Source organism: Papilio polytes, unplaced genomic scaffold (assembly GCF_000836215.1).
Source record: "Papilio polytes unplaced genomic scaffold, Ppol_1.0 DF822622.1, whole genome shotgun sequence".
Lineage (NCBI taxonomy): Eukaryota > Metazoa > Arthropoda > Insecta > Lepidoptera > Papilionidae > Papilio > Papilio polytes.
In genome coordinates, this window is record NW_013526582.1 from 243,647 (window position 1) to 265,259 (window position 21,613).

General features: G+C 34.7%; 1 protein-coding gene across 6 annotated transcripts in view; it reads left to right on the forward strand.

The window, feature by feature from the left end:
- The window catches only part of LOC106105947 (segmentation protein cap'n'collar-like), a 115,932-nt gene that overhangs the window by 43,426 nt on the left and 50,893 nt on the right, over positions 1-21,613 (forward strand). For 5 of the 6 annotated variants that reach the window (XM_013286452.1, XM_013286447.1, XM_013286450.1 and 2 more), the window contains exons 3-5: positions 1,346-1,420; positions 1,534-1,680; positions 2,727-2,772. In XM_013286452.1, coding sequence (XP_013141906.1) covers positions 1,346-1,420; positions 1,534-1,680; positions 2,727-2,772 — 268 coding nt within the window. The remainder of the gene's footprint in view (positions 1-1,345; positions 1,421-1,533; positions 1,681-2,726; positions 2,773-21,613) is intronic. The other variant, XM_013286451.1, reaches the window with a different exon arrangement.

A 21,613-nucleotide genomic window follows, 5' to 3' on the forward strand; every position in this document is an offset into this window, starting at 1 on the left:
ATAAAACCTCTGTGAGAATATGTTTTTGCACTTGTAACCCTATTATAACTTTTACGATAACCGGCGATTTGATGCAACTCACCCTAAATAAACAAGAAATATGACTAGAGTAGAGTTTAAATTAAATTTTATAAATTAATTAATTCGTAAAACATATTATTTTGATATCTTAATACTATGGCATTTAATCATTTCTATCAGGATTCATTGATCGACGATAAGACGCCGTGTCCGCCATGTTGACGTGCAAGCGCGCCATTTTGAGTTTTTGTTTTTTTAATTATTGGAATGCAAAAAGTCAATGACGTTCTGCCAGGGTTAATATGATTTATTTAATACTAACTTTTACCCGCGACTCTGTTCTTGTGGAATTAAAAAAAAATACAATAATAAGCCTACGTGTGTCAAATTTAATCGAGATTTTTTTCAGCAGTTTAGGTTACAAACTCTAACAAAAATCATAATATTAGGAAATGCTTTTTTTATTTGTTAGTTGGTTTGTCAGCATCAAGTTGCCCTTATTCCTACCGAGGGTCGGCACAGTATGTGATTTTCTATACACTTCTATCAGCCATATCTAAATTCCCTTCCTTCTTAAGCTCTTCTTTCACACAATCCATACATTTCTTTGGCCTTTTTTATTTCTTACGGTAGTAAACGAGCTAGCGGCTACATGAATACAAACTGGTGAAGCGACTGCCCATAGACATTCGCAATAGCGAATACGTTGCCTACCCTTAGACGGAGGAGACTCATATAAACATGATATTTCTTCTTCCCCATCATCTTGTAAGAAAAAGCGTGGAAAGGAAAAGGGACTATAGTTGGGCCTTCCTCTACATTTGTGTGCATTAAAAATATTGTTCAAAGTATTTGTAGTTTTTAACCAAAAAATGTCTTTAAAAGCACATGGTTTATAAATTGAATTCCGATTTCAAATTACCAGTCCGGTTTTATAATTTTAACAGTGGCAGAGCCCGCTTTAACATCTTCGCACGAATGGGTCGACTCGCCCCCAATACCACGACCACACAGAAAACAGGCGTTAAGTGGAAGCAATTCCGCGTTTCGTCTGATAAGTGTGGGCCAGGAGGCCTAATTCTAGTTCCTTTCCATCCTTTTCTTTAGAGGAAAGGATGGGACGGAAAAGTGTATTTGACCGCAGAGACGCATAGGAAGGGGAAATTTCCTCTTTATATGCGTCTTCGTCAATTAAGGGTAGGCAACGCTGAAATTGCGGATGTTTATGGGCAGCGGTCGCTTTACATTTGGAACAGGTGGCCGCATGCTCTTTTGCCACCTTATATTATAAAAAATAAAAATGTTTTGTTTTCTTTGTCACCAGGATATGGATCTTATCGAGGTGTTGTGGAAGCAAGATGTGGATATGGGTTTCTCCATCGAAGACCCTGTGCAACCGGTGAGTGGAATCTATACCCAATATTCTACATAATACGGCTTATTTCTTGAATAAATTATGACACTCAGGGGAAATTCTGTGTTTTCTTTGTATTAAATTATACATTTTCCTAGGAGGGACCTCAAGCAACTAAAGTGGAACTGCAAGATGAGATCGCTAAAGAACTGAAGCTCGCGGAAGAGAAGATCCAGAAGAAGATAGAGGAGACGGAGAAGATAGAGAAGGTGAAAGCGTCGCTACTTGATCCTGACTCTAAGGAGGTAATTATTACTAGTTGTTGCCCGCGACTTTATTCGTTTAAAATAGAAAAAAAAGGACTTCAGTTATATTCTTTAAGCCGGAACAAATGTGAACTATGGCGTTACTTTTAACTAGTTTTTTCTCGCGACTATCTTCGCGGAATAAACGCTTAAATTAACTTATGTTCTTCAAGTTATGTTCTACATTTGGTTAACGTTATAATCCGTTAAGCTTGTATGTAGTAACAATCCATCCATCCAAATCCTATGATTCTAGAAAGTTCTCTCTTCCTCGAATCCGAAAGATTGGAATAAACTGAAATACTCTTAACTAGGTTTCATCCGCGACTTCGTTTGCGTGGAATTAAAGAAACAAAAGCAGTCTATGTATTCCACTATCCTCTATTGACAAACATCGAGATCCGTTCAGTTTTGGCTACAAACTTACATCTTAACTTTTGCATTTAGAGAGATTAGTAAGATAGACTGTTTTTTTAACTACTAGCTATCACCCGCGACTCCGTTTGCGTAGTAATAAAAAAAAATGAGTAGCCAATGTGTTCTTCCACTCTATCCTCTAAATCAATACCAAATTTTATCGAAATCCATTCAGCCGTTTAGGCTACAAACTCTAACAAACATCCATCTAAATTTTCGCATTTATAATAGTATTAGCTTTCGTTCGCGACTCCGTCCGCGCGGAATAAAAAAAAAACAAAATTAAGTAGCCTATGTGTTCTTCCAGACTATCCTCTACATATATGTCAAATTTCATCGAGATCCGTTCAGCAGTTTAGGCTACAAACTCTAACAAACATCCATCTAAACTTTCGCATTTATAATATTAGTATTGAGGTGGCAAACGAGCAAGAGACCACTTAAATTCGCCGAAAAAGCGAAGCGATCGCTGCACAGACATCTGCAATCTGCGTTGTTTTTAATCAACGGAGAAGATATTTCCCCTTCCTATGTCTCCACCTTTCCGTCTAAGAAAATGGTGGAAAAATGACTAAAATGAATCGATTATGTGCTTAGAAGAGATAGTTAAGTTCATATTTCATTCACAGGATGATCCTTGGGCTGGCCTCTCTTACACCGTGGATACTGAGACGGGTAAGTTAGTTGTAATAACTTAAATTTTGACTATATAGACCCCGGCTTCGGTTACAATGTTAAAAAAATGTGTTTATTTACATGACGAACTGTCGCCCGTAAACTTTGTTAGCGTGAATTATAAAAAAACGAGCTGTTGCCCGCAACCGGACACCTCGGGGACGAAGCTTAGCCCATGTATAGTCCAGACTTTGTTTAACATCTGTGCCAAATCGCAATAAGATATGTTGAACCGTTGCAGAATGATCGAGTAAACATTAAAAAACTAAATTAATGAATCCCACGGGAACCGTAACTTATACCGGGATAAAAAGTAGCCTATGTGTTCTTCCACACTATGCTCTAAACCTGTGCCAAATTTCATGGAGATCCGTTCAGCCGTTTAGGCTACAAACGCTAACAAACATCCATCCATCCATCCATCTAAACTTTCGCATTTATAATATTAGTAGGATGGTTGTCTATAACATTCCTGTGTGCATCTACCTTCTACTAGCTATCTTTCAAAGTTCCGTCCAAATCGGTTTTCAGTCAAAGTCCCGTCCAAATCGGTTCCAGAGATAGCGCTCAGGTCGCCATTTTGACAGCGCGGAATTAAAAAGAAGTAGCCTATAACATGCGGGTCTATGTCAGCTACCTTCAGTGAAATTCCGGTCTAAATCGGCCCAACTGTTACGGAGATTACCCGGAACAAACGCGGCTTGCGGACAGACAGACAAAAAAATTTAAATGCGATTTTTGTAATCAACAACGCAAATACATCTTTCCGAAATCTGGAATTTTTCTTTTGATATTACAAACAGACACTCCAATTTTATTACATGTATAAAAGATATACATAGATTAGAAATTTTTAAAATTAGTATTTCTCTATGTTATATACTAGTTTCCCGCGTATTCGTCGGCGTGAAATAGATAATATTAAAAAGTATAGCCTATGTTATTCACTGATAACGTAACTTTCAGAGCCAGATTTTGAGTTATTTCAATACATACAAAAATACAAATCTTTCCTCTTTATAATATTAGTATAGATTTTGTATGTATATTCACGCAAAAACTACTAAGCCGATTTAAAAGATTCTCTCACCATAAAGCTACGTTATCTGTAACATAGGCTATATTTTTTATTATTTTTTTAAATCCACGCAAAGTCGTGATATACAATGTAGTATACGAATAACAATACTCCAATAATACATAAAACTATTTGAATAAACTCAAGAGACATAAAATTACCCCTCAAGTTTCATATATATAGGGGTGAGTCCCCTTATGTAACGAATACTACCAGTTAGGGGTCGCTACCCTTATTGACTACTGCTTTTTATATTGTATTGCGAAAGATCGATTTTAAGAACTTGTGTTTTTTTATCTATGACTAGCTGTTTCTCGCGACTTTGTTGGCGTGAATATAAAAAATGTAGCCTATGTTACTGATAACGTAGCTATTTATAAGTATAACAATTTTTACATAAATACAAATCTTTCCACTTTATTAGTATAGAAGAAAGCAGTGGTATATATTCTAGCTGTTGCCCGCAACTTCGTCTGCGCATTAAAAAAAATGCGAACTTAAAAACAAAATACACTTCGGGAACTTGACGTATTTCGGGGATGAACCATGTGTTGCTTTTTGTTGCTTACCACCAACTTGCCCTTATCCCTTACGGAGGGTCGGCACAGTATGTGCTCTTCCATACATCTCTATCAGTCATATCTGAATACACTCCTTTAAGCATATCCTCTTTCACACAATACTTTCTCCGGTCTTCCTCTACCTTTGTAGCACATTCAATCTTAACACTTTCTGGTTTATGTGATCGTTATGTCATGTCCATACGCTAACCTTTTGCTTCTCTATTTCTCCTCTACTGGCGCTACTTCCAAACTTCCTCTTATATATTCAGTTAACATGACTGTTACCTAGTAAACATTATCACCAGCACTACACGTCCCCACCGAGGTGCTCGGAGCCTACCCTAAGTTAGTGACTAGGACATAGTCAACCTGCACTGCGTGACTTCACACATATCTTTGAATATCTTCGCCGATATGTGCAGGTTGTATCACGATGTTTTCCTTTACCGTAAGAACGTCGGGTAAATCACATTGGTACAGCGGGATTCGAACCCAAGACCTGTAGATTACAAGTCAAGTGCTTAAACCACTGAGTTGGCGACGATCCGTATCTGATCTAGTAAACATGAGAAAACCAAATTAATATATCTCAAGGGAACAATAACTATTCCCGAGATCAAAACATTCTGTGTTCAGACTATCTCTACATGTATGACAATCAGTTTCGGCTACTAAGGGCCTGTCCCACCAAATTGTAAATAGTCTGATAATTCAACGTGTGAAATATGTCGGAAAACGGATTTTGTTCCCTTATGACAGTGACGTTATAAGCTATCTGAGCCTATTTAGTGGTGGGATAGGCTCTAATTCTAGCAATCATCCAACTATACTTTCGTACTTTTAATATTAGTAAGACTAGCTTTCGCCCGTGACTCCGACTGCGCGGAATTATAAAGATTATGTACTGTTCTTCTAGACATTTTTCTATTTTTTCTTAAAATGTTAGTAGATTTTTGTTAGTCTATATTAATATTATAAAGAGGAAAACTTTGTATTTTTGTATGTATTGAAATACCTCAAAAACTACAAGGCTGATTTTAAAAATTCTTTTACCATTAAAAAGGTAATTTATCTGTGAGTAACATAAGCTATATTTTTTGTTATTTTTAAATTACACGCGGGCGAAGTCGCGAGCAACAGCTAGTTTATTAATATTTCCTTTAACCATTCCAACTAAGCTGTAGGCTTGTGCTAGGACTGTCTACGACAATAGTGGTGGCGGGATTCGAACCCTCGACCTCAAGATCGGTACCCTGAACCACAAACCATTAGATTATTTGTGCCAAATGTTATCGAGATCCGTTCTCATATTTTAATCAAATTTTACTTTATTCGTTTCTCTTTTGTATATAAAATTCGTTTACTATTCTTTCGGGCATTTTCAGCTGAGTCACGTGACTAATGATGACTTTACGGGGGGTAACCTACCCCTAGGGCAGGTTTGGAGATACAATAATCGATAATCATACTAATATTATAAATGCGAAAGTTTAGATGGATGTTTGTTAGAGTTTGTAGCCTAAACTACTGAACGGATTTCGATGAAATTTGGTATAGATGTAGAGGATAATCTGGAAGGACACATAGGCTACTTTTTTTTAATTTAACGCGTATGGAGTCGCGGGCGAAAGATAGTGTTATCTATACTATTATAATAAAGCGTAAATACACACTTCTTTGTTCCCTAAGATGTCAGCAAATACAGCATATTTTTGAATACTTCATTTTTTAATAAAAAGCCTTACACTTACGTCATGCTTTAGGCTATATATTTTCACGCAATTAAACTTAGGGAACAAATGTCTTGGATAAAAAGCCTAATGTGGGAAAGAGACCATGAGTTGCTGCCAACATCAAGAAGGAAAGATTGTTAGGTTTTTCATGGCATGTCATTTTGACATTTGCAATTGATAATTTGACAAATGTGAACAATAAAATATAATTTTCAAGATTTCATGCGGATGAAGCCGCAAGGAACAGTTATTTTATAATATTAGTAAGATGTAGAGGAAAGTCCGGAAGAATATAGTTTAATAAATATACTAGCCCTTGTTAGTGACTTTGCGTATTATGGCAAAGCGTTTTTTGCTATTCCGGAGTGTGTGTTTGTGTGTTTCAAAGGAAAATAATTTTGTTAGAGATACCCGCAGGCAAAAGTAGTGAACATATTTACTAGATAGGAAAATAAATTTTTAGGGGATGAAAATCCGTGAGAATGTTATAGTAAAATAAACTGAAGTTATGATTTGAAGAATTTTTTCGAACAAAAAGACGCAAAAAAAATCTTATAATAAAGTCGATTATCTTTGAAATTTCGAGAAGGACACGTATTTGGATGCCGGCGTCCGTAATGAGTTTGAAATGACCGTTTTAATTTGAACCCTGTAACTGGTCTGGATATGAAAAATTCCATATAATTTTAATGTGGTCTTACAAATCGATGGGTCAATTTAAACTGGCGGTGTGTGGAGATTTCCATTTTTATTCGACCCGTCTCACCTTGTAAGTCCGATGAAACTTTTCCTTATTTACAAAGTCGTTATAACAATCGAGGGGTCGGGAATAAATGGTCGGTTTGAAAGTGACAGCCGCGTGTTCGAATTTCAAAAAGAGTCGGCCCGTTTTGTTTTTTTTTTTCGTTTCCCGCCGCCGCGACTTTTCCACAAGTCATCGTATCGGCCAGTGTTCTCTGTGATTAAATGCTTTTTGTTTTTTTTTCTATCTTTCTCTCTCTCTCAAAGGATCATTATTGGAAGTATTGACGGTTATTAATATTCCGTTTGTATTTGCCGAAAGAATTTCTATGATTTGAATTTCGAAGACTATTTAATCCATCTCATTTATCTGTACTAAAAAAGCTAACGAAATTATAAAACGAATTTTCATATAATTTAGTATATAGTCTGTGATATAAACCACAGATTAAAAAACATGGACTAATATTTAATGTATAATCTATACTATTATAATAAAGCGTAAACACACACTTCTTTGTTGCCTATAATGTCAGGAATCACAGTATATTTTTGAATAATTCTTTTTTTAATAAAAAGCCTTACATTTACGCCGCGCTTTAGGCTATATATTTTCACGCTATTAAACCTAGGGAGTAAATAAATTGGAAAAAACTATCTGGAAAAGTCATAAACTACAATCTGCCAACATTAAGAAAGCAAGGTTTTTATGGTAATTGACATATACAATTGAGAGCGAGAAATGTAAACAATAAAATAAAGTTTTTATAATTTCACGCGGGTGAAGCCGCATAGCAACAGCTAGTTGCACTACAATCTGTTCTCATTCAATAATATTCGTGAGTCGTATTGTAAAAATATGATTTATGTCCCAGAGTACATCTTAATTCCCCAGAGTAACCATCATTAATTTTCCCTCATGGAATTATAAAGGCATTGTAAGCGTCCTTTTGTGTACTACATAAGGGTTAGTAAGACGTAACTTAGTTATATTGTTTTTTTTTAACAACGATAAAGGCAACGGCATCGAATCGTACAGCCAGACAGCTGGAGTTTGAATTATTTAATACTGGCTGAAACTGATAAAAAATGCACGTAAAATATTTTTTTTTATAAAAAGTTTAAATGGCTTTTGCTACAGATAAAATTGTCAGCAGAATTTTAAAAACAAAACTAATTTTGTTTTAATTCTATAAATGCGTTACACATCTATGGAATGATTTTTATAGTTTGTCTAAATAAGATAGTTTGATAAATGACGCATATGAAGTATCGAATTCAATTTGTATGAAGGCTAATGTCATACTTAATAGACAGGTATCGTAGTGACGAAACACGCAGCGAACAATTACGAACTATCGATATTCGGTTTAAATAATTATCGAACTCAACTAAAATTATTATTAACTAATTTAGAGGACAATTCTAGTATTGATTATAGTGTAGAGAATTTAACGATGACAGAAATAATAGCGAAATCCAATTCGATTACGTACGGCTGTAGTAATAAACATTTATTTACTCTCATTATTTGTAATGGTCATTATTAATTTGAGGCAAGTGTTTTTTTAATTCATAAGTTATAACTATTAATCTATCGATTCCAACTTCTATAAGAATAAAAATCGAAATTCGATAATATTCATGACTGATTTTACACAACCCATATCTACTAAATTTCAAATGAATTGTCAAACTATATCTTACGAGCTGTTGCCCGCGACTTCGTCCGCGTGGTATTAAAAAACATTCAAACTATATGAATTACAAAAAGTTACGTATCCCTCGGAAACCGGACATTTCTCGGGGATGAAGCTTATCCCATGTGTACTACACACTTTGTTTTATATCTGTGACAAATTTCAATAATATATGTTGAACCGTTGCAGAATGATCGAGTAAACATTAAAAAACTAAAATAATGAATCCCACGGGAACCGTAACTATTCACGGGATAAAAAGTAGCCTATGCGTTCTTCCAGACTATGCTCTAAACCTGTGCCAAATTTCATAGAGATCCGTACAGCCGTTTTGGCTACAAACGCTAACAAACATCCATCCATCCACTTAAACTTTCGCATTTATAATATTAGTAAGAAGATTTGTAAGATTTAGACAAATAAATTCAGAATTTAAGAATAGCTTTTTAATGTTGACGAAGCAAAGGTTAACACTTCATGCAGCCAGAATCTGAAAGTCATTACACATTTTATTTTAGTTAAAGTTCACTGGCCGGTTATCAAAATGTTTTGATGACAAATCAGAAATTAAAAAAAAAACACTAGGCTTCATTCTGTGCAATCATGATGTCTACGCGTTTTACTACCGTACTATAATAGTTTATTAAAATTGCTAGTAATATCCATTCATTAATCTATACTATTATAATAAAGCGTAAACACACACTTCTTTGTTGCCTAAGATGTCAGCAATTACACCATATTTTTGAATTATTCTTTTTTCAATAACAAGCCCTACACTAACGTCACGCTTTAGGCTATATATTTTCAGGCCATTAAACTTAGGGGTAAATATTTTGGATAAAAACCCTAATGTGGGAAAGAGACCATAAGTTGCTGCCAACATCAAGGAAGCAAGGTTGTCATCATGTCATTTTAACATTTGCAATTGATAATTTGACACATGTAAACAATGAAATCATATTTTTATATTTTTTTGCGGATTAAGTCGCATGGGAACAGCTAGTAAATCGATATTGGTAACTGTTGATGGCAACTTCGTCTGCGTGAAATAAAAAAAAATATATATAGCCTATGTTTCTCAGTGATAACGTCACTTTATGATGGTGGAAGAATTGAAATGGGTCCAGTAGTTTTCGAGTTATTTTAATGCATACAAAAATACAAATCTTTTCTCTTTATAATATTAGTATAGGCTAGCTGTTGCTCTCGACTTCGTCCACGTGAATAAAATGTCTATGTTACTCACAGATAAATTACCTTTCTAATGGTGAAAGAATTTTTAAAATCGGCTCAGTAGTTTTTGAGTTATTTTACTTACAAAAATACAAATCTTTCCTCTTTGTAATATTAGAATAGATAGATATTAAATAAAACCTAGGAGTTTTTAGCAAATACTAAAGAAGTTTCATTAAAGAACTTTTATAAGTCAATAATTAATCGCATATTCCATAACTCAACAGCTGGTTTTTTTAATTAAAAATGTAAAAAAAAGTATAATAAAAAACCTATCCCGAAAAATCCTAAAAACAAAGATGGCGTCGAAAGGCGCGGGAAATCTATTTCATTAAAATAAAACAGGCATCCATTAATAAAAGAAAGATTAATGTCGAGCACACAATGCGTAATAAATTAACATTACCGAAGGGAGAATCACCCCTGGCGGCCATCTTGAAACGCGATACGCTCTGATTGGCTGGCTCCTTTACTAATCAATAAATAACCAAAGATTATAAAACGACGTAAGAACAACTGGAATATCAAAGAATAGTCAACCTTATTTTCATAGGAATAGAAATCATTTTCGTAATTGATATAACATTTTGAAAACGCTTGGTATCGTAAGGTAACAGAACCTCGATAACTCAAACATTGGTGACTTAAAAACCTCTATAACTTCAAAAAATAATATGTTCCCTTCCTCCTCTATAACTTAAAATATTTTGTGTTTCCCTTGGACTTTAACTTATCCAGGTACTGTATTTAAAGACTGTAGAGTATTGATTTTAAGTCGTAACTAAGTTAGTAGATTTTATTAAAGCTACGTTGCCCCGAATTTAAAAAAAAAACTTCACAAGTAGTGTGCTCCAGACTATGTTCTACATAAGTGCTAAATTGCATTGAAATCCGTTTAGTAATGGAGTTTATACATCCATCCAAAATTTACATTGTTGTCTAGCTTTCGTAAGTATCCTATGTCCAGACTGTCCTCTACATGTATGCTTAATTTCATCCAGATCCGTTCAGTAGTTTAGGCTACAAACTCTAATAAACATCCATTTAAACTTTCGCATTTATAATATGACTAGCTTTCGTCTGCGTAGAATTAAAAAAAAAACAGTTTAATCAGAGGTGTGGGCTTTTAGTTCTGTAAAACAAAATAGATGTTTCATCATCATCATCATCACCAGCTCTCTATACGTCCCCACCGAGGGGCTCGGAGCCTACCCTAATAAGGGGTGACTAGGCCATAGTCAACCACGCTGGCCCACTGCGGGTTGGTTGACTTCACACATATCTTTGAATTTCTTCGCCGATATGTGCAGGTTGCATCACGATGTTTTCCTTCACCGTAAGAACGTCGGGTAAATTATGTACATATGAATATTCGAAAAATCACATTGGTACATGGCGGGATTCGAACCCAAGACCTGTAGATTACAAGTCAAGTGTTCAAACCACTAAGCCACCGACGCTCCTTCAAATAGATGTTTATCTTTACAATATTATCTTGTCAACTAGAACGACTTTTAAAATTCCTATTCATAAAATTAATGCAATTAAGTTCAGGTAGAAATGTACCGCAGAAGAAATCTTTTGTTGAATTGTCAATAGTTAAAGGGTTTTTGTAATTGGATGAACGCGAAGCCCAATAAATTGGACATTCTATTAAAGTACCTTAAGTCATCTAAATATATCTATACTATTATAATAAAGCGTAAACACACACTTCTTTGTTGCCTAAGATGTCAGCAATTACAGCATATTTTGGAATAATTCTTCTAATAAAAATCCTTACACTTTCGTCACGCTTTAGGCTATATATTTTCACGCTATTAAACTTAGGGGGTAAATATTTTGAATAAATACCCTAATGTGGGAAAGAGACCATAAGTTGCTGCCAACATCAAGAAAGATTGCCAAGGTTTGTCATGTCATGTCATTTTGACATTTGCTATTGATAATTTGACAAATAAAATAAAATTTTCATAATTACATGCGAATGAAGCCGCACGGGAACAGCTATCTATACTAATATTATGAAGAGGAAAGATTTGTATTTTTGGATTTTTATTTATTGAAATAACTCAAAAACTGCTGGGCCGATTTCAAAAATTCTTTCACCGTCAAATAGCTACGTTATCATTGAATAACGTAGGCTATATGTCTACTTTCATGTGGACGAAATCGCGAGCAATAGCTAGTTTATAATAAACATTGCTATGTCATATAACTAAAAGCCGCTGATGGGAGATGACGTAGCTATCTACGTCACCGTGACGTCACGAACATATCCAACTAAGCATGAGTTCTAGAAACGCCGTCAAAACATTAAATTTAATCTATATTGTAAGTAATCTACATTTGTACTAACTAATTAGCGAATCTCGATTAAATAATATAGCCTATGTTACTCACAGATAAATTACCTTTCTAACGGTGAAGGAATTTTTAAAATCGGACCAGTAGTTTTTGAGTTATTTCAATAAATAAAAATCCAAAAATACAAATCTTTCCTCTTCATAATATTAGTACAGAAGTATAGGAGACCACAAAGTTAATTATAACCTCAAAATTGAAATATAAACTTATTTATACTAAGACAAATTATTAAGAGAGAAAGATTTGTATTTTTAGCTTTTTGTATGTAATGAAATATTATGGACATATTATGCGACGAAATGATGGGGACATAAACCAGAAAGTGTTGAGATTGAATGTGGATGGCTACAAAGAAGGAGGAAGACCGAAGAAAGTATGGATGGATTGTGTGAAAGAAGATATGCTTAAAAGGAGTGAATTCAGATATGACGGCTGATAGAGATGTATGGAAGAGCAGCACATACTGTGCCGACCCTTCATAAGGGATAAGGGCAAGTGGATGATGATGTATGTAATGAAATAACTCAAAAACTATTACGACGATTTCAGAAATTCTTTCACCATTAGAAACCTTACCGAGTTATTTATACGGACGAAATTGTGAACTCTAGCTATACTACTTTCCCCCGCGAGTCCGTATGCGTGGAATTAAAAAAACAGTAGCCTATGTGTCCTTCCAGATTATCCTCTACATCTATACCAAATTTCAACGAAATCCGATCAGTACTTTAGGCTACAAACAAACATCCATCTAAACTTTCGCATTTATAATATGATAGTTCAACTTTCAAAGTAAATCTTTCTTATGTGAAATCAATTATTTTCAATGTAAACATGTTGAACCGAAACTTGCTGATTGTCGATGACTGGCGGCCATCTTGTTTTGTCACGGTGACTGGAGTTTACAGCTAGTGAAAGTGTAGCTTTTTTAACTGTCTAGTTTTCTAAACTGTAACTATAAAATGTCAAGTCACTGTAGTTTCTACTAACACTTGTATTTTAAACTAAAGAAGGGTAATGTTTTTCGCGTGTATGGCGATTCACCAGCTTACTATACGTCCCCCGAGGGGCTCGGAGCCTACTCTATGGTTGACTAGGACTAGTCAACCTGCACTGCGGGTTGACATCACACTTCTTCATCACACATCTTTGAACTAGCTGTTCCCATGCGACTTCATCCGCATGAAATTATAAAAATTTCATTTTATTGTTCACATTTGTCAAATTATCAATTGCAAATGACAAAATGACCTGATGATGGCAACCTGCGTCCTTGATGTTGGCAGCAACTTATGGTCTCTTTCCCACATTAGGGTTTTTATCTAAAATATTTACCCCCTAAGTTTAATGGCGTAAAATATATAGTCTAAAGCGTGACGTAAGTAAAGGGCTTTTTATTAAAAAAAAGAGTTATTCGAAAATATGCTGTGATTGCTGACATCTTAGGCAACAAAGAAGTGTGTGTTTACACTTTATTATATTAGTATAGATGTTTTCGCCGATACGTGCAGGTTGCATCACGATGTAGCCTTTACCGTAAGAACGTCGGGTAGATTATGTTCATATGAAAAAGCGAAAAAATCTGAAATCACAGGTACAGCGGGTTTCGAACCCAAGACCTGTAGATTACAAGTCAAGTGTTTAAACCACTGAACCACCATCCTCAATGGATATGGAGATTGTAACGGCCTTTTTTTCGGGGGGGGGGAATCTTCAACAAGATACCCACCAAACCCCCCTCGGTGACCAGCCTCAAGTGCTATAGAAGAGTTTCGCCGGCAACGCATCTGTAATTCCTCTGATGTTGCATGTCTATGGGCGTCGTTGACCACCTCGGTGTTCTAGCCGCTCGTTTGCCCCCTTTTATTATAAAAAAAATTATGGAACCTATTTATATGAGTGAGGTGTCATTAGATTCGTCTTCTACAGAGTGTCATAGGTGATATTATATTAACACGAAGTACTTACAGTGGACGTGAGAATTAAAATTCTAAAGTGTTAGTGGAAACGAGTTTAAATCATTCTGGACAATACATTTTATATTTATAAATCACTTTTCACCCGCGACTCCGTCCGCGAGTAATTAAAAAAAAAAGTGTGTAGCCTATGTGTTCTTCCAGACTATCCTCTACGTCTATACCAAATTTCATCGAAATCCGTTCAGTCGTTTAGGCTACAAACTCTAACAAACATCCATCTAAACTTTCGCATTTATTCTATTAAGTATGATTTTTACGATATTTTCGAGTATATTTCAATAGATTTAGGAAAGTTTTTTTTAAAATTACGTATCACAGACTTAAGGTCATTTTCACTAACGAACGATGTTTAGAAGTCTTAAAAGGTATTTATGTGGCTTCTAGAAAGAATTTCGTATTCATTACAGATTAAATTGTCTCTTAAGTTCTTTTCGCTTTAATTTTAGGAACATACCATAGCAATTTAAGTATACTTTGAGGTATCTTAGTGAAAACGACCATTAAACTTCTCAAAAACCTGCTAAAAAAACAAAATTAATTCTCTACTATCCAATTTAAAATCATCTTAAAACAGTTAAAGAAAAAGCAATCTTATTAAAACGACGTAAATATCAAATTGCATTCAAATACAATTAAATCCATTTAACCGGGAACATAACCTATATGAAGATATGGATTATCCTTACAAAACCGACAGTAATATATCCATCTCTTTCGCACGCGGGTGTTTATAGTACGTTAGAGTGAGATGTAACGGCGCATACACTAAGCCACGCCTAAACCTTTTGAAGTAACCGATTGGTGGAACAATCGAGTAAAAAAGCATAGTGCGTAAGGGACAAAAAGGTTCCTTCAGGTTCCATTATTGTACCACGACGCAGCGTAGAAGGATATTTAGTCCTGTATAGTGCGTAAATTATAGTGCGTATTTAGAATATTGAGGGTTATGCTGGTAAAGTGTTTGGACAATTTTGTGAACGAGTGTTTTTGACGCTGGAAAAGTGAACGGCGTGGTGAGTTTTTTCATATTAAGTTTTATTTATAAAGTCGATACGTTTAAGCTTAGAAACAATATATTTCTGTATTTTATTACTTGAATTAGAAAACTTTATTACAATCTTTTAGTTTGTCGTTAGTCGTATTTTATTTTTCTTAAAAAAACTCATAGTATTTTAAAATCTATACTATTATAATAAAGCGTAAACACACTTCTTTGTTGCCTAAGATGTCAGCAATTACAGCAATTTTGAATAATTATTTCTTTGATAAAAAGCCCTATACTTACGTCACGCTTAAGGCTATATATTTTCACGCCATTAAACTTAAGGGGTAAATATTTTGGATAAAAATCCTAATGTGGGCAAGAGACCATAAGTTGCCAACATCAAGGAAACTTGATTGCCAAGCTTTGACATGTCATTTTGACATTTGCTATTGATGATTTGCCAAATGTAAAGAATGAAATAAAATTTTCATAATTTCATGCGGATGAAGCCGCATGGGAACAGCTATATAGATACAAAAGTTTAGTGTATGTATGTTAGTTGGTGTCCTCAACTGATCGGATCTATATTTGTCTAATGTAGAGGATAGTCTGGAACACAGGATACTATTTTTTTAGAAACGCTAATGTTCCTTTGAAAGTTACATTATTTTGGTATTTTTATTGAGAAGCAAAAGGTTATGGACATGACAAGACGATGACATAAACCAGAATGTGTTAAGATTGATTGAGCTACAAAGGTAGAGGAAGAACAGAATAGAAATAATTTTATTGAAAACAGTTATACCAACTAAAAGATTACAATTTTTGGTTAATATACGTTTAATTTGGTGATGCCCACACTAGGCAATGCTTGTATCGTGGACATCAAAAACAGCGGTAAAAATCTTTCATTAATTATTAAAAACATAAGACCGAAGAAAGTATGGGTTGTGTGAAAGAGGATATGCTTAAGAAAGGAGTGTATTCAGATATGGCTGATAGAGATGTATGGAAGCGCATACTGTGCCCTGCCGCAAGGGATAAAGGCAACTTAATGTTGATTGTTTAGATTTTTTTTTATAAATTGTCAATCGATAAAAATGTTAAGAACTTCTGAAAAACTTCTTTAGCTAAGCGTTATTTAAACCTAATATTCAATTAGGGTACTTTACAAATGTTTAAGTAAATTCCGATCGTGATATTTGAATCCCAAATATCATAAATACGAAAGTTTAGATGGATCTTTGTTAGAGTTTAAAGCCTAAACTACTTCACGTATCTGGATGAAATTTGGTATAGATTTAGAGGATAGTCTAGAAGAACACAAAGGCTATTCACTTTTGTTTATTTTTTTAATTCCATGCATACGAAGTCGCGGGCAAAAGCTGTAATAAAAATTTTCACCGACAAAATGGCCGACGCTCGTTGATGTCTTTTACAAGCAAACTTAATTATATTTGAAACTCATTTTTTTTTTATTGTACTAACATTATAAACTAGCTGTTGCTCGCGACTTCGTCCGCGTGAAATAAGAAAATATAGCCTATGTTACTGAAGACGTTTTTAATGGTGAAAACATGTTTGAAATCGGCCCAGTAGTTTTTGAGTTATTTCAATATATACAAAAATACAAATCATTCCTCTTAATAATATAACTAGCTGTTCCCGTGCGGCTTCATCCGTATGAAATTATGAAAATTTTATTTAATTGTTTACATTTGTTAAATTGTCAATAGCAAATGTCAAAATGACACGATGACAACCTTGCTTCCTTGATGTTGGCAGCAACTTATGGTCTCTTTCCCACATTGGGGTTTTTATCCAAAATGTTTACTCCCTAAGTTTAATGGCGTGAAAATATATAGTCTAAAGCGTGACGTAAGTGTAGGGCTTTTTATTAGAAAGAGAATTATTCAAAAATTTGCTGTAATTGCTGACATCTTAGGCAACAAAGAAGTGTGTGTTTACACTTTATTATAATAGTATAGATTACCTCTTGGGAATGCACATAACATAAATTCTATCTTGTTTTAAAATTGATTTCCCTTTGTCAATAACAAGCAAGAAATCGATTTAAAATATTGTCAAACATCAAACATATTCTAGATCCCTTGAGTATTGATTTTTGAATCGCTTCTGACAATATTGCATCGATTTTGACAGATTATAATCGATTGACACTGATCGATTACATTTGACAGATGTCAAAATATACTCTCTCAGTCTATTTGTATAGATTTCTATATACAGACCTCAAAAAACCACCATCACCATCACCATCAAAGTAATAATAATTGTACAATATAGGCATAACAGTTACAATAAGGGAGGTTTACTATTTTTGAGGAGTTATTTCGTTACTTTTTAGTGTACTGTTTTTTTGAGAATATTTTGTTTTTAGTGTATTTTGTTTGGAAGTCGGTTTTGTTTTTTGTTTTGTTTTTAAAACATCGTTTGTTTTTTATTACGCGGACAAAGTCGTGGGTAACATTTAGTCTTTTAATCGATTCAAATAACTACATTCAAATATCTTTTAAACGTGTAAAGTGCAAAAGGTATAAAAAGATTTAAATTTAAGTTACAAAAGGTAAAAAATAAAGGATCAAGCGAAGGCGTGCCTTGTTCAGTCAAGAGGTACGACTTAACAATATTGTATGTTACACTGAGTCAGATGTAGTCCGACCAATTTATCTGGCCAGTGACTCACTTTATATAATAAACCTACTTATGCTGGGTTTCTGAAGATTCCACTTTATTACCCGGCGACTATTTATTGGATTATATTTCAAGGGAATAAAACTCTTACGTAGTTCGGGAACGCATTCCATGAATTTATCTAACCGTATATTCCGCGTTTCGTCTGATGAGTGTGGTGCCGGAGCCCTAATTTTAGTTCCTTTCCCTTTCTACCCTTTTCTTATGAGGAAACGATGGGAAGGAATAGTGGATTTGACGGCGGAGGAGACCCATAGGAAGGGGAAATATCCTATGTGCGTCTCCTCCGTCAATGAAGGGTAGGCAACGCTGCAATTGCGGATGTTTATGGGCAGCGGTCACTTTCTACTTCGGTGGATTCAGGCCGCTTGCTCGGTTGCCCCCTTATACTATAAAAAAAATTAACGAATGTAGGCAGAGAATATGACAGTATTGGCTGATTATCTTCAGCAGAATGCCTCGGTCTTCCTCTATTTGTTGTTTACACTAATATTATAAAGAGGAAAGATTTGTATTTTTGTATGTATTGAAATAACTCAAAAACTGATGATCCGATTATAAAAATTCTTTCACCATTGCAGCAGCAGTCTACAAGAAGAACAGTCGCGGGCGATAGCTAGTATATTTGAATTCTTTTACTCAAATATGTCTTAGTGGGTGTTAACTTGGAGTCAGGCTTATTCAAAGGAACCCCACTGAGAGGATTGTGGTTTTATTATGTAAATACTTTGAAATTTGAATGCGTTATTTCTTATAAGTATAAGAAACTAGCCTTTGCTCACGACTTTGCTTCGCTATTAAAGTTTTTTTTTTAAACCTGTTATAACATTAAGTTTATCGAAAATATTTGTTTGTGAATGAAATTCGTTTCGAATATCTTAGTTTTGATTGTGTGAAAGAGGATATGCTTAAGATAGGAGTGGATTCAGATATGACGGCTGATAGAGATGTATGGAAGAGCACGTTCTGTGCCGACCCTCCATAAGGGATAAGGGCAAGTTAATGATGATCAGTGTTGATCATTCCCATGAAATTTATTTACATATAATATACGAGTATATAAAACCCACTTAATATAAAAATATATAAATATACCCCATGTCTCAAATTAAGCGGCGACCACAAAGACTGGCTGATACCGCCCGTTGAAAAGAAACTTTAAGAAAAAAATACTTCCCTCTCGCTTACACGTAGAGCTCTATCTCTTTCTAACACGTTGTAACAATAAATGATTCGAAATTCAAACGAAGATAAAAAACGACGCTCGTGTGGGTCAATTTATAAATGGTATGCGCTTAGGGTTACCATGTTTGTGTTCGAAATTCAAATTCTAGGATTTAAAAAAAAAATTGCATTTCATTAATTCATTGTTCACAATGTTTAAATTTTCACTATGCGTTCTATTATTTTAATTATTAAAAAAAATGGATTGCGTATTTGTATTTAATTTATAAATACAAATACGCAATTCATTTTTAGAAGATACGAGTGTTTTATTGCATTAAATATAATAATACTCCAATTTAGAACGCCTGTGGTAACAAAGAACGAGACAGTCAAATCAAATACAATCAATTTTTCGGGAGATTCCAACGCACTGGCAACTTAATAATTTAAACAAGATGGCCGCCAACATAGATTGAAGTCAATTGTTTCTAAGAATCGTTTTGATTGCTTCGCTCGAGTTCGTGATTGGACGATATTAATATTGACAGCTAAGGGGGATACTTAAATTTTAAGTAACGTTAACAAATACTCTTTACTAGCTTTCGCCCGCGACTCCGTCCGCGTGGAATTAAAAAAAAACACAAATTGAGTATTCTATGTGTTCTTTCAGACTATCCTCTACATCTATACCAAATTTGATCGAAATCCGTTCAGCCGTTTAGGCCACAAACTCTAACAAACATCCATCTAAACTTTCGCATTTATAATATTAGTATGATTACTTAGAATTGATAGTGCTTTCCCCTACGTAGTGTACATCTCTATCTGAATTCACTGCCTTCTCTAGCATATCTGCAGCACAATACATACTTTCCCCTACGTAGTGTACAGTATGTAATCTTACATCTCTATCTGAATATCTAAATTGACTGCCTTCTCTAATATCTGCAACACAATACATACTTTCCCCTACGTAGTGTACAGTATGTACTCTTACATCTCTATCTGAATATCTGAATTCACTGCCTTCTCTAGCATATCTGCAACACAATACATACTTTCCCCTACATAGTGTACAGTATGTACTCTTAAATCTCTATCTGAATATCTGAATTCACTGCCTTTTCTAGCATATCTGCAACATAATACATACTTTCCCCTACATAGTGTATGTACTCTTACATCTCTATGTGAATATCTGAATTCACTTGTCTTCTCTAGCATATCTGCAACACAATACATCTATGTACTTCTAGCAATAATTGATGTAGGAATACATTTCGATAATGCATAGAGTATTTCAGCATCCAATGATCTTAGTTATGGAGTCATTTTCACTTTCGTAACGACTGCCGTAACGTTCATTGTCAAGGTTGTTTGTACATTGACAGTTGATTGTTACTAGAGTAGGTAGAGAAGTGATTGCATTTTATATAACTAGTCGCTCGTGTCTTTGCGCGGAAAAAATATAGCCTATGTTACTTAGTGATAACGTAGCCTTAATGGTCTTTTTGAAATCTGTCCAGTAGTTTTTGAGTATTAAAATTCATGTAAAATACAAATCTTTTCTTTTTATAATATCAGCTGTTGCCAGCTTCGTCTGCGCGGTATTAGAAAACATATGAACTTTATGAATAACAAGCTACGTATCCCGGGAACCGGACATTTCTCGAGGATGATTCTATCCCATGTGTACTCCAGACTTTGTTTTATATATGTGCCAAATTTCAATAAGATATGTTGAACCGTTGAAGAATGATCAAGTAAACATTAAAAAAATAAATTAATGAATCCCACGGGAGCCGTAACTATTCCCGTGATAAAAAGTATGTGTTCTTCCAGACTATGCTCTAAACCTGTGCCAAATTTCATGGAGATCCGTTCAGCCGTTTAGGCTACAAACGCTAACAAACATCCATCCATCGTAACTTTCGTATTTATAATGTTCATACGTATAGAAGGGTGGGTAAGAAGTGTGATTACTAGTGTACATGCACGTATTCTTTTGTCATTACTTTACCGCGAAGGTCACGAAATTACGTTTTTTTGTTAATTGTTTTTTTTTATAAACAAAAAGTTGGCTGCCAGTAGCACCGATTTGTATTGGTTTATTTTCGATGGTGTTATTTTTAGATTTTTACCTTTTTGTATATAAATGTAAAGCTACGTTTGTTATGAAGTTTTTTTTTTTAAAGGAACTGTCGCTTTTAAATGCGATTTTCGTTATCAGCAAAATAAATGCATCTTCCCGAAATCTGTCTTTTAACAGTGGTAGTGCCCGGTGTAATACCACGACCACACACAAGACAGGCGTGAAATGGAAGCAATTCCGTGTTTCGTACGATGAGTGTGGTGCCGGAGGCCCAACTTTAGTTCCTTTTCCTTCCCACCCTTTTACTTATAAGAAGAGGATGGGAAGGGATTTTGGATTTGACGGTGGAGATGCATGATACGAATGGGATATATACTCTTATGTGCGTCTCCTCCAGCGATTAAGGGCAGACAACGCATCCGCTATCGCGGATGTTTATTGCCCTGTTGCTTCGCCATTTTGGCGGATTTTTTTTATAATATAAG